Raw genomic sequence first — 11,664 nt, 5'->3', positions numbered from 1 at the left:
TCCAAGTTGTCGGGTGAGGAAGCTTCTTCACGACATGTCTGCTTTAAAGACAAATGAAAAGTTTTCCAGGCACTTTTCTTAAAAACTTGGCCTCAATTTCTCCATTTTCATTGAAGCCTTCGATTTGACCAATGTCATGCGCAGGTCGGGTTTTCCCTTGCATGTTGCTAGTACAGGTTACAAATAAATCTTCAAACTTCAATAGACTAATGGACAAATTATATTTCCAGAGATTTAGACTATTCAAGAGTAAAATACACTTTGTTAGCTAATTAATGACTACATATACCATCACTTAAAACTGGCAGCTGAAGTGAGGTAAGTTGAGCCATCGGCTCAACTTACCTGTGCATCACTGGCTCAACTTACCTCAAGGCCGCCATCAAAAGTTAAGCGGAAATTTCTTCAGACATAGATGAGCTAGCAACTTCAATTTAATAGTTTCTGAATAAGCTAACAATAATGATTACTAAGGCAATCAATTTTTTGACCTAAAAACTTGAAATTTTGACTTTATAATTTACAAATTTTGACAAATAACTTTATGCGCTTGCAACCCAAAAGCGAAATACAAAGCATATTAGAAATCAAACCGTTAGGTAAGGATATCTTCTTTTTCTAATAAAATAAAAAAATGTGGAAGACTCAACGACACCACAACTAACGAACAGGTACCGGTAATGGAAGTCACTCGAAAAACTGCAAAAGATAAATATGGAGTGTCTTTAGATATCCTGAAATTACTGAGAGGGTTCTGCAGTATTATACTTCTAGCTAAAGACAAATTTGAGAACATCAGGAAGCTAAAACTCGATACTATATGTATAATGGTTTGAGCATTTATCTAACCAAGAACAAAGACCACTTTACCTGCTTTCCACGCCTAGCCTTACTTAATATTCAATCGTCAGTAGTGGGCGAAACAAGATTATTACTTCAGAAATTGCAACAAATGGATTATTACGTCAGAATAGCAACATAAGTTGCAACAAAAAATCAGCATCTGTGTAGCTTTAATAAAATATCAGTAGAGAGAAGAAAAACTACGTTAAAAGAAAATTTTGGCCTAACCATGAAATTTGACTTTTTTTACTTAATAACTTTGAAACCTCTTTTCGTGTCTTCCTGAAATTTAGTTTATGGACGGTTTATAAAGTTGAATGAGTTTCGCTATTAGCAGCATGATCGTTGCTTACTTCACAGTGTAGATTCAAACGATCTATTATAGCCTGATGCTGCGGGTTCTTTTTGGCAATATCAAATTACACTAGCTTTCGGAACACAGTTCCCTAGTCATGTGCTATGAATGCTAAACCAAAGAGCCACTTTAAAGAACCACTCACTGACTTCAACACCATTCGTCATAGCACATGACTAGGGAACTGTGTTCCGAAAGCTAGTGTAATTTGATATTGCCAAAAAGAATCCGCAGCATCAGGCTATAATAGATCGTTTGAATCTACACTGTGAAGTAAACGGTTTATAAACTTTAAACAAGACAGAAAAATTTTGACTTTATTGACTTTTGGTTGCCCTAGTGATTACTGTTATACATATCAATACTGGTGAATGGAACAGACATTTTGTACCACCCAAAAAAACTTTTTTATCAAAAAGTTCGAAAAACTTCCCAAAATCACTAAAAACTGTTTTTCTATTATTCTGCAAGACAAAGACTTATAATCTTTACATAACAGCTCCATATAAGATAAACGGTCAAGTAGGTGGCAGTGGCAAGCTGGTGCGATTTTTATTTTTCGAGTTACGGGGGATGGCTCAACTTACCCACTGGCTCAACTTACCTCACCTTCCCCTAATATGAACTGTTGTGTTACTTGTGTAATATGAACCCCTTGCTATTTTAACAAAACAGAAAAAAAACGTTATTTGACTTTTTTTGGTCATTCAACCATAAATTTGTTTGGTGAAACTTTTTGCTGTTTGAGAGTCATGGGCAAGACTGTATCGTCGGAATTGGAGTTGTGGAGTCGAAGGGTTTTTTACGTGTTTGAAATCGGAGTTGGAGTCGGCTATTTGTAATCGTGGAGTCGGAGTCGTATAATTTTTGTTCGATTCCACAGCTCTGTTAGGGTTATGGAGTCGAAATTGGATTTGTAGGGATCTTGGCGTGTCCGGAGTCAGAGTGGTATGTTTTTTGCCGGACTCCACATCCCTGGTTATGAGGTTATGAGGGTTTGAAGCTAGTTTGGTATTATTTTGAATATGAAAAAATTGTTGTTTTTTTATCAATATGTGAATGAATTTTTAATTTCTTGAATGATATATAATTAAATACACTTTATTATGAGCATCACAACAAGTTTTATTTTAAAAATCATTTATTTGGTTGATTATTATTATTTGCATTTTAGTTAAAACAACCACATGTGTGTTAGAAGAACTCCTACTAAATGCTTGAAGTGTTTTATAATGGTGTGATAAGTTTTTCTTGAACATAACTAGATAAAATTGTTATTGATAAAATTGAAAAAATTAATATAAACCATGTTGGTCAATTAATAAAACTAAAACAACTTTTTTATTGCACAGTAGTGGCAGATTGCATATAGTAATTAATTAATGGGAAATAGCGAAAAGATATACGTATTAGCATGCTGTCAGCTGCTGTATAAATCAACAGCCTCGTGAAATTGTAGAAGCATAGAACGAGCACATGCTTTATCAGATGTAAAGTTTATCTCCTTTTTTGCGCTACCCAAACAACATAATATTGCATAGAATCTGTAGGAAAATATAGGCTACTTGCATTCAATACTAAGAAAAACCTTGTTCGGTTGCTTTGAATGAATTGACCAAGTTTACATAATTTGATGTTTTGTAGTTGTTTTAATCAACTTTATGATAAGCATTTTCTTTTCAAAAAACGCTGTTTGGGAATGCCCCCTTTCAAGAAAAGCCTGCCTACGTCACTAAACTAAGAAGAGAATTCGGCTGAGAAAGTGTAAATTTCAATGTAAACCTCTTACTACCTTCAAATACAAAGCAGGAAACATATCATGGCTGATTGTCCGATAAGTAGCATAAAACTTTAAAACTCCACACGTGCTCTGTGTTTTTTTAACAAATGTGTGAAGAATATCTTTTGTTAGCAAAATAACTACACAAATCACGTTACAAAGCTCGTAGGATGATCAATTTTATTGTACAAATTGTTTGATTAAACTGACACAAAAATTTGAAGTAGGATGGTGACAATATTGATGGCATCTTCATGCATTTCCTCCACCTTACCCTAAAACAAAAAAAGCACGCAATGATTTATTTGCTGATAGGCATAAGTAAAAAACATTTTTTTACTGTAGAGTAAGTAAGTAACACCTTGGAAAAGAGCAAATTACCAAGTGCCATTTACTCGTTATCGACTTGAGTCGCATTTACCACTCTACCACCAAGAAAGATCACTTTAGGATAGTTCTCTCGGCCACTTTTCTTTCAACAACTAGTTCTACCTAATTTATGACATCCTGGGTAGCTGGGAGGTCTGTTTTTCAACCATCAGCTATCAGTCGAGAATGGGACAAGAATCACATGATTGGAAAGTAAGTGCCTCATCTGTTGTGGCATTCCTATTATACAGTTAGTCATAACTTCTATTTAAAAACGCTGTCAAGTCGTTTTTTTGCTGAGCAGCTTCTACAGCAGTTCGACAACATGTGGTTTGGGTTGCTTCTACATTGTCCAACTGCTGCCCAATAATTGCAACTTCTATGGCGGTTTTGACAGCTACCACCGGCAGTTTGAGACCCTGTTCAAGTAGTTCAATATAATATATACTACTGTAACTGTCTTAATTTAAAAAATAAATAATAAAAAAATAAAACTATTTAGGATCAACATTTAATATGTTTACCATTAAGATATGTGTATTTACTATAGTGGGACAATTGTTTTAACAGAAATGTTAACGTTTCAATTTACTTAGAAAACATTTTACTCTTGTTTAGACTTGCTATTAGCCTTTACAGGTAAATTGGTCCAATACTTGATTCCAAGCTTTGGATGATAAAAAGATGTTATCATTGCACTAAGAATACTAAATTATAATAATATACCATAGAATGTATATAATAATATGCTAAACAATAAATATTGTTAATACTACAAAAAGTGCTCAATACCAAGCAAAAACAAAGCAGAGCGAGTTACATCAAATATAGTTATTACTCTCTAACACGGCTACAGCATGTTTCACTACAAAAGGAAGATCATCAGAAGATCCTTATTCAAATAGAATTATATAAAAATATATGGAATCAAATTCTATTTGAATAAGGACCTTCTGATGCTCCTCCTTTTGGGGTGAAACAGGCTGTAGAGATGTTAGAGAGAAAAAACTATATATGATGCAATGATATGCTAATATGATTACACTTATTCACAAAAACTTTTTTACCTCTTGTACCGGTAGCAGTTGCAGTGCCGGTCCCAATCTCAGTTTTGATTGTAGGAAAACTTCCGGGTCTAGCACTGGCTCTTGTACGAGCTGGTTTTCCAGCAAACAAACAAAAAAATTATATTTTAAACACTAAAAATAAGACATTTCCACATAAATCTATGACATAATTTTCATTTTTTTCGTTTGATAGAGCCGTTTGAAAACAAAGAAACAATCATACAAGGTATTTTAAGAAACAGTGAGCATTCAGTACTTGTTGTTGCTTGGCAACTGTTGCAGCAGTCTGGCGTCAAGTGGGGAGGGATCTGTGTGCACGCTCCTTTTCTCCATAAGGGTTCACAAATTCTGTTTTGATCTTCACAAGAAATTTTTCCAGTTCTTGTAACGGTGTTGGTCACAATTTTAATTCCGTTATTAGTGGGTCTAAGACCAGTGACTTCAACACCTGTACCACCTAGTTTTCCAGCAAACAAACAAAAAAATTATGTTTTAGATACTGAAAATTAAATATTTTTTACCTAGATCTATTACATAATTTTCCTCTTTTTTGTTTGATAAAACCGTTTGAAAACAAAAGGAACGATCATGCGAGAGTACTTTAATAAACAGTGAGCATTCATTAGCCTACTTGTTGTTGCTTTGCAACTTTTGCAGCAGATTAAGCACATATTGCGAAGGGTCTGTGTGCACCCTCAGCTCCTCACGAAGGAGTAATAACTTCTGTGTTTATCTTCACAAGACGATTTTCCAGTCCTTGTACCGGTACCAGTTCCAGTGCCGGTTCCAGGTGAGTAAAGGTTCAGATAATTTGTCAGGACCCCAAAAAATCAAATTCCATGTTCCCTTACCAGCATGTCTTCATAGGTCTTACCAAAGACAAAGTTGCGTGCTCTTGGCTTATGTGGACCAGATATTTGATTTTCGACGACGATACTTGATTTCGACGTCACAAGGCACACGTTTCATGTCAAGTATCAGAATTAGTAACCAACAGGCTGTGTAACATTTTATTCCACTTTACAATTAAGAGGATCAAAATTTGGAAAAACTGTTTTGATGTGATGTTTTTTGCAGTTCCGCTTAAAATTTTCAATCATCACATAGAAATTGTTTTAGTCTTGATAAAGGATTTTTTTGTTGAATTGTGAACGAATTTTGGTGATTTGTGTTTCGATAAAACTCTGAGTAGCTTTCATGAAAGTTATAACATGATATCTTTCCCTCTTTACCTTGATTATGATTGGTTAAGGTTAATTTAATTCTTAACTCTGTGATGAACTTTTTAAATTAAAATTTTAGCCTACATTCTTTAGGTTTTGAAATGTAAGTAACCAAATGCCATTTTCCGTCCCTTTTTCCCCCTTCATCGCCTTGAGACTCACTTTCCCCTTATACCATTAAGATAGATGTATTTAGTATGGTGGGACAATTTGTTTTAACAGAATTGTTAAACTTTTTGAATTTACTTTGAAAATGTTTTATTTGTTTATACCAGCTGTTAGACATTACAGGTAAAACTGGTCTAATACTTGATTCCAAGCTTTTGAGGATAGAAAATGTTATCATTGCAATAAGAATATTACATTATAATAAAATACAATATAATGTACATAATAATATACTAATATGCTAATATGATTATACTTATTCACAAGAGCATTTTCTATTTCTTGTACCAGTAGAAGTTGCAGTGTTGGTCCCAATCTCAGTTTTGATCTGTTCGCCATTGCGCCATTCCATTGTCCAACTTCCGGGTCTTTGACCAGTGGGTTCAGCACTTGTACGAGCTGGATTTCCAGTAAACAAAAAACATCATTTTTCACGTAGATCTATTACATAATTTTCATCTTTTTCGTTTGATAAAACCGTTTAAAAACAAATGGAATGATCATGCGAGAGTACTTTAATAAACAGTGAGCATTCATTAGCCTACTTGTTGTTGCTTTGCAACTTTTGCAGCAGATTGAGCACATATTGCGAGGGGTCTGTGTGCACCCTCAGCTCCTCACGAAGGAGTAATAACTTCTGTGTTTATATTCACAAGACGATTTTCCAGTTCTTGTACCAGTTCCAGTGCCGGTCCCAGGTGATTAAAGGTTCAAATAATTCGTCAGGACACCAAAAAATCAACTTTCATGTCCCCTTGCAAACGTGGCTTCATAGGTCTTTCCAAAGACAAAGTTGCGTGCTCTTGGCGTATGTGGACCAGGCTCTGTTTCGACCACGGCATAAGCTCACTTACCACTGCGCCATCCAGCGGACGTTTATGAAGTGGTATACATCTTGAAACTAACATTGTATTTTTGAACAAAGCTTTTAAAAGAAGAAGGTAAGATATATTTTATTGATTTCTAGGTTGTAGAATTCGATACTTAACTTCGACGTCACAAGGGCACACGTTTCATGTCAAGCATCAGAATTAGTAACCAACAGGCTGTGTAACATTTTATTCCACTTTACAATGAAGAGGATCAAAATTTGGAAAAACCGTTTTGATGTGATGTTTTTTGCAGTTCCGCTTAAAATTTTCAATCATCACATAGAAATTGTTTTTATCCTGATAAAGGAATTTTTTGTTGAATTGTGAACGAATTTTGGTGATTTGTGTTTCGATAAAACTCTGAGTAGCTTTCATGAAAATTATAACATGATATCTTTCCACTTTACCTTGATTATGATTGGTTAAGGTTAATTTAATTCTTAACTCTGTGATGAACTTTTTGACTAAAAATTTTTAGCCTATACGTTTTAGGTTTTGAAATGTAAGTAACCAAATGCCATTTTCCCTCTCTTTCTCACCCTTCAGCGACTTGACTCACATTCCCCTTATACCATTAAGATAGGTGTATTTAGTATAGTGGGACAATTGTTTTAAGAGAAAAGTTAACAATTTTTCAATTTACTTTGAAAAAATTTTACTCTTGTTTACAGTATATCCGCTATCAGCCATTGCAGGTGAAACTGGTCTAATATTTCGTTCGAGACTCTGTTTAAGTAGTTCAACATTATAAGCTACTAACTTTCTTAAATCCAAAAAAGAAACTAAACAATACAATTATTTAGTATTAACATGTACATTTCTTTAAACATTTACCTAAGAGTAAAAGTAGAAATTCTGTTGGCTATATCAACTAAGTGTGTTCAAATATATATACAGTACATAAGGGACAGAACAGTATATTTTTATAATTTTATTACCTTGTCCCGATCGACAACTCATGCAACAAGTTCTCCTCATGGATTGAGAATATCGTGTGCAAAACCCAATGCTTGCTTGGTATTGGCAAAATTCTCTACTTTCGTCTCTACATGAACGATCTCTTCTCCTCTGAGCTAATTTATAGCAAACACAACACTGTTATGCTTTAAATATTGAAAATAAAAAGTTTTTCTCGTAGGATCATAAGCTATACATAATTTTGACTGTATTTGTTTAATGAAACGTTAGAAGACAAAGGAACAATCATGAGAGGGTAGGCTACTTGACAAAAGATTCAATAAATTGATTAAGTAGAAAATCAATAAATGTTTGCACAGGGATATCTAGAACAATGTGTTTGCAAAGTCAACAACTGAGTTTTCAAATCATTGGTTTGAAAATTACGGACTTACCTTTTAATGCTGCATATAGGGCTTTCATGGGTGAAAGCCCACGTTTACTTCTAATTTTGTCATGATGGTCTAAGTTTCTTCGTAGCATCTTTTCAACCTCATTTGTAAGAACGACATCAGCCTCAAAGAGTCCTACATGTATAGTTCAAATTGCCATTTCAAGTAATTACGTTTGTCAAGTTAGCCTAATCACCTTCAAAGTTTTACAATTTCAAAGGTTTGTGCATGGACTTCTAAATAGTAGTATCTGGACTGGAAACGCAGTGACCAACATGTGGCCAAACAGTTGGTACAACAGTTGGCCAACAGTGGGCCAACAGGGTTAGTTACTTGGCTGTTGGCCCACTGTTGGCCCACTGTTGTACCAACTGTTTGGCCACATGTTGGTCACTGCGTTTCCAGTCCAGATACTACTATTTAGAAGTCCATGGTTTGTGATTGTAATAGCATCAACAAAATTTTGATTTGCTACGTCGTGTTCCTCTTAAAAAAAGATACAATTTATTCCAGAAATTAAATGACAACTCTAGGCTATACTACACATTTTCAAATAAGGTAAAACAGGGATCTCTAACCACTGGGTCGCCACCCAGTACCTAGTCGGAAAAAAGTTGCTACCCAGTCGCGAGAGCTGTGCGTAGGGCGCTGTTTATAGCAGTGTCGATATTCTGGCAGTGAGCACTACGGCACCAGACAGGTGCACAGTACTCTGCTGAAGAGTAGACAAGAGCGAGGACCGCCATTCGCAAAGTGTCAGCCTCCTCCTGCCAGGCGATTGAATAGCGCAGCGCGGGATGTGGTAAGCTATGCAGACAGAATTTGATAAACCAGTAAAGTATAAGAAAGCAAGAAAAGATATTGAAGGATGGCGTACGTCAACAAAAATGTTAGAATTTCAAAACCTTTTTAAAAGAAGTCTGAGTCTATGATGAGAATTTCAAACAAGTCGGTCAGTCAAGAAAGTAAAACTAAACCATTTTATACTCTACCCTCGTTCCCGTCTGAAGCACAATCACAGGTTGTACAACCATATAGATCCTTGGCAAAGCCAAACAAGCATTCTCTTCCATTGCAGGAGACATCAGGACAGTTTGCAGCTTGTAATTCATTGTTTGCTGTACCTGAAGCAGATGAAAAACAACCAAACATAAATTGTACTACAATAATGCGTTGTACAGGAATCTATCGAGAAAATAATTACAACATAATCATACAGTTTACCTGCTGCACATGCCTTGATAAGAAAGAGCGAGTATTTCTGTGCATTGCCGTTTTGAATATCGGTACATACATCAACCTGATAAGAAGAATGAACGACACTCAGTAGAAAAATACCTGCATGGAAGAAAATGAGTCAATAAAGCATTATTACATGACGTACAGTATTTTGGTAGAAAAATGATTGTGCAGTTAGTTTTACGTATCTTGATGCTATTTTTACTTAACTTAAATGTTGTTTAATTGGCCAATGTTTCCGTTTATTTCGTAAGCATACCTATAAATACTGTACTCACATTGCAACCATTGCAAAGCTTTTTCAGTCTTCATTTCTTGTATTCAAGGTGTCGGTGCTTTAAAGTAGACTAAACACTTATTTGATCCGATTTTCTAAACGAACCAACTTCAAATAAAAATGTTGCTTTTTCCACCGTTACTCAGGCTATCTAATCTCTATGTTTGATTTAATGAATAACGTATTTGCAAGTAACAGATTTTTATTGAATTGGCAACAACTGCGGAAGCTTCCGTGCAACTCAAGTAAGTCTATTGAAAACAGAATGTTGATATGAGATGTACACCCCACATTGCAAGTCAGGGAAAAGTGATTTCAAAAATATTGATTTGACGTATACAAATGTTAGCCGACTTTGAATGTTTGAATGGTGATTTAAACAACACTTTGTATTTCAAATAAAACTTGTTTTTATACATTCGCTAATTTTGACTGCGTTAGCCATTTTAACAGTTTACTTGAATAGCCAAAGGTATTCTATTGAGTAATGCTTTCAACTGACATGGCCGGACGTTCGTTATTTTGCACACGCTTCTTGCAAGTCATAAAATATTCGAAAACATAAACAACAAATATCATTTATTGATTTACCGATTTGTTGGACCAACACTTTTAACAAGGTTCATGTAGTAAGCAATCTCCATTTCCTTGCAAGCCCACACATTCCTTGAAATGGAATTTGATTGAAATGAATTTGATTGAAATCAACACATGGTAGCCTATACATCAATGCCGGTTTTAGGGTATTTCGGGCCCTGTGCAGAATATCTTTTGCGGGCCCCAATGACAATGATCCAATTCAGTAGCGTAGCTAGGTATTTTTAAAGGAAGGGGGGGTTGACGGCCGGCGGGCAAGAATTTTGAAAGATTACATTGTATTTGTTGCATTCTGAGAGCATGTTCAACAAAAAATTGAGTATGAATATTACTGTAAAATGGTGCTGTCCCTGTTCGGTGGCATAACAAAACGATAAGATCACGTTTTCTTTGGCATTTTTCGGAAATACAGCTGAAGCCGCAACTGACTTTAAGGATACCGGTACTTGCTTGTGAATCGAATTGAATTTTTTCCATTGGAGATGACAAAAATTACTACATTTTCTGAGTAAATTGCGGGCCCCTTAATTTGCGGGCCCTGTGCGATCGCACGGTTTGCACACCCCAAAGACCGGCACTGCCTACATGTTACATATGCAGTAGATTAGACTACAAAGAGATCGTTTCTTAAAATAAAAATAAACTAGAGTAAATCAATTTGCAAATGAATTACATCATCTTTACAGTATATGCATCATCAAAAGTTCAAAGCTTTTTATTTTAGTGTTGACATAGCTGGAAGGGTTACCAAATTGGCATTTTAATGCTAAATTTGACATTTTTTTAAAACGTTTGGAAGGTTATTTTTGGTTTGGCTTGTTGGCATTTTATGGCGTTTTTTTGAATTTCTAATTTAGCTTTTAAGTTTAAGTCTGGAAAAAAAACATTTATCTATTTGCAGTGTTTGTAAAAAATCAAGCAGTAAATCTCAACCTCTCTTCTTTCATTTAGATCAGAGGTTCCCAACCTTTTTTACACCGTGGCCTCCTTTGAAAACTCAATGGCCCCCTCTGGCCCCTATTTTTTTCAACCTTTTGAAAAAATTAAGAAACATCATTTCAATTGGGAAAAATGAACAAAAGTCATTTAATCAAGAAAACGTCATTTCATTTAATTTAAGAAACGTCATTTAATTTAAGAAACGTCATTTATTTTGGCAAAATTTGTCATTTTGTGCAAAATGTAGGCTACTAGTATTTTTATTAAACTTTAATTTATTTCTTTTGTTATATGGTGTTGGAGTAGACTTGAAATGATCAATTAAAAAAATTATTATTTTTTAAATTTTTCCATGCCCCCCTTGAAAAAGGCTCATGGCCCACTAGGGGGCCATGGCCCCTAGGTTGGGAACCCCTGATTTTGATAATGCTTTCCATAGTCCTATTCCTATTGTATTTTCAACAGATTTTCTCAAAAGCGTTTGCCATTTTCTCGCTGATTTTCTTTGTAAGCTCATGTTGGTTGGAGGCGTGTAGCAAGAACTGATAACAGCCAACATACATGCCAACACATCAGCACATGTTTC

At 35.0% G+C, this 11,664-nt stretch overlaps 1 protein-coding gene across 1 annotated transcript; it reads right to left on the bottom strand.

The window, feature by feature from the left end:
• Positions 1 to 3,141: 3,141 nt before the first annotated feature.
• On the bottom strand, positions 3,142 to 9,684 carry LOC145774760 (uncharacterized). The gene is made up of 9 exons (XM_082586065.1): positions 9,544 to 9,684; positions 9,251 to 9,364; positions 9,019 to 9,150; positions 8,030 to 8,161; positions 7,616 to 7,750; positions 6,094 to 6,204; positions 4,671 to 4,871; positions 4,415 to 4,504; positions 3,142 to 3,253 (listed from the first exon to the last, which is right to left on the bottom strand). The coding sequence occupies exons 1-9, from the start codon at positions 9,575 to 9,577 to the stop codon at positions 3,249 to 3,251; spliced, it is 954 nt and encodes a 317-aa protein (XP_082442191.1). The 5' UTR covers positions 9,578 to 9,684; the 3' UTR covers positions 3,142 to 3,248.
• Positions 9,685 to 11,664: the final 1,980 nt, after the last annotated feature.

The sequence above is a fragment of the Aplidium turbinatum genome, chromosome 7 (genome assembly GCF_918807975.1).
Source record: "Aplidium turbinatum chromosome 7, kaAplTurb1.1, whole genome shotgun sequence".
Classification (NCBI taxonomy): Eukaryota; Metazoa; Chordata; class Ascidiacea; order Aplousobranchia; family Polyclinidae; genus Aplidium; species Aplidium turbinatum.
This window is presented reverse-complemented; position numbering and strand designations above follow the sequence as displayed.

Coding starts and splice junctions, on each gene's coding strand:
- LOC145774760 (XM_082586065.1), bottom strand. CDS start 9,577: ATGAAGACTGAAAAAGCTTTGCAATGGTTGCAAT. Junction 9,151..9,250: donor TATCAAGGCATGTGCAGCAG/GTAAACTGTATG, acceptor CATCTGCTTCAG/GTACAGCAAACAATGAATTA. Junction 4,505..4,670: donor CAGTTGCCAAGCAACAACAA/GTACTGAATGCT, acceptor CTGGAAAACCAG/CTCGTACAAGAGCCAGTGCT.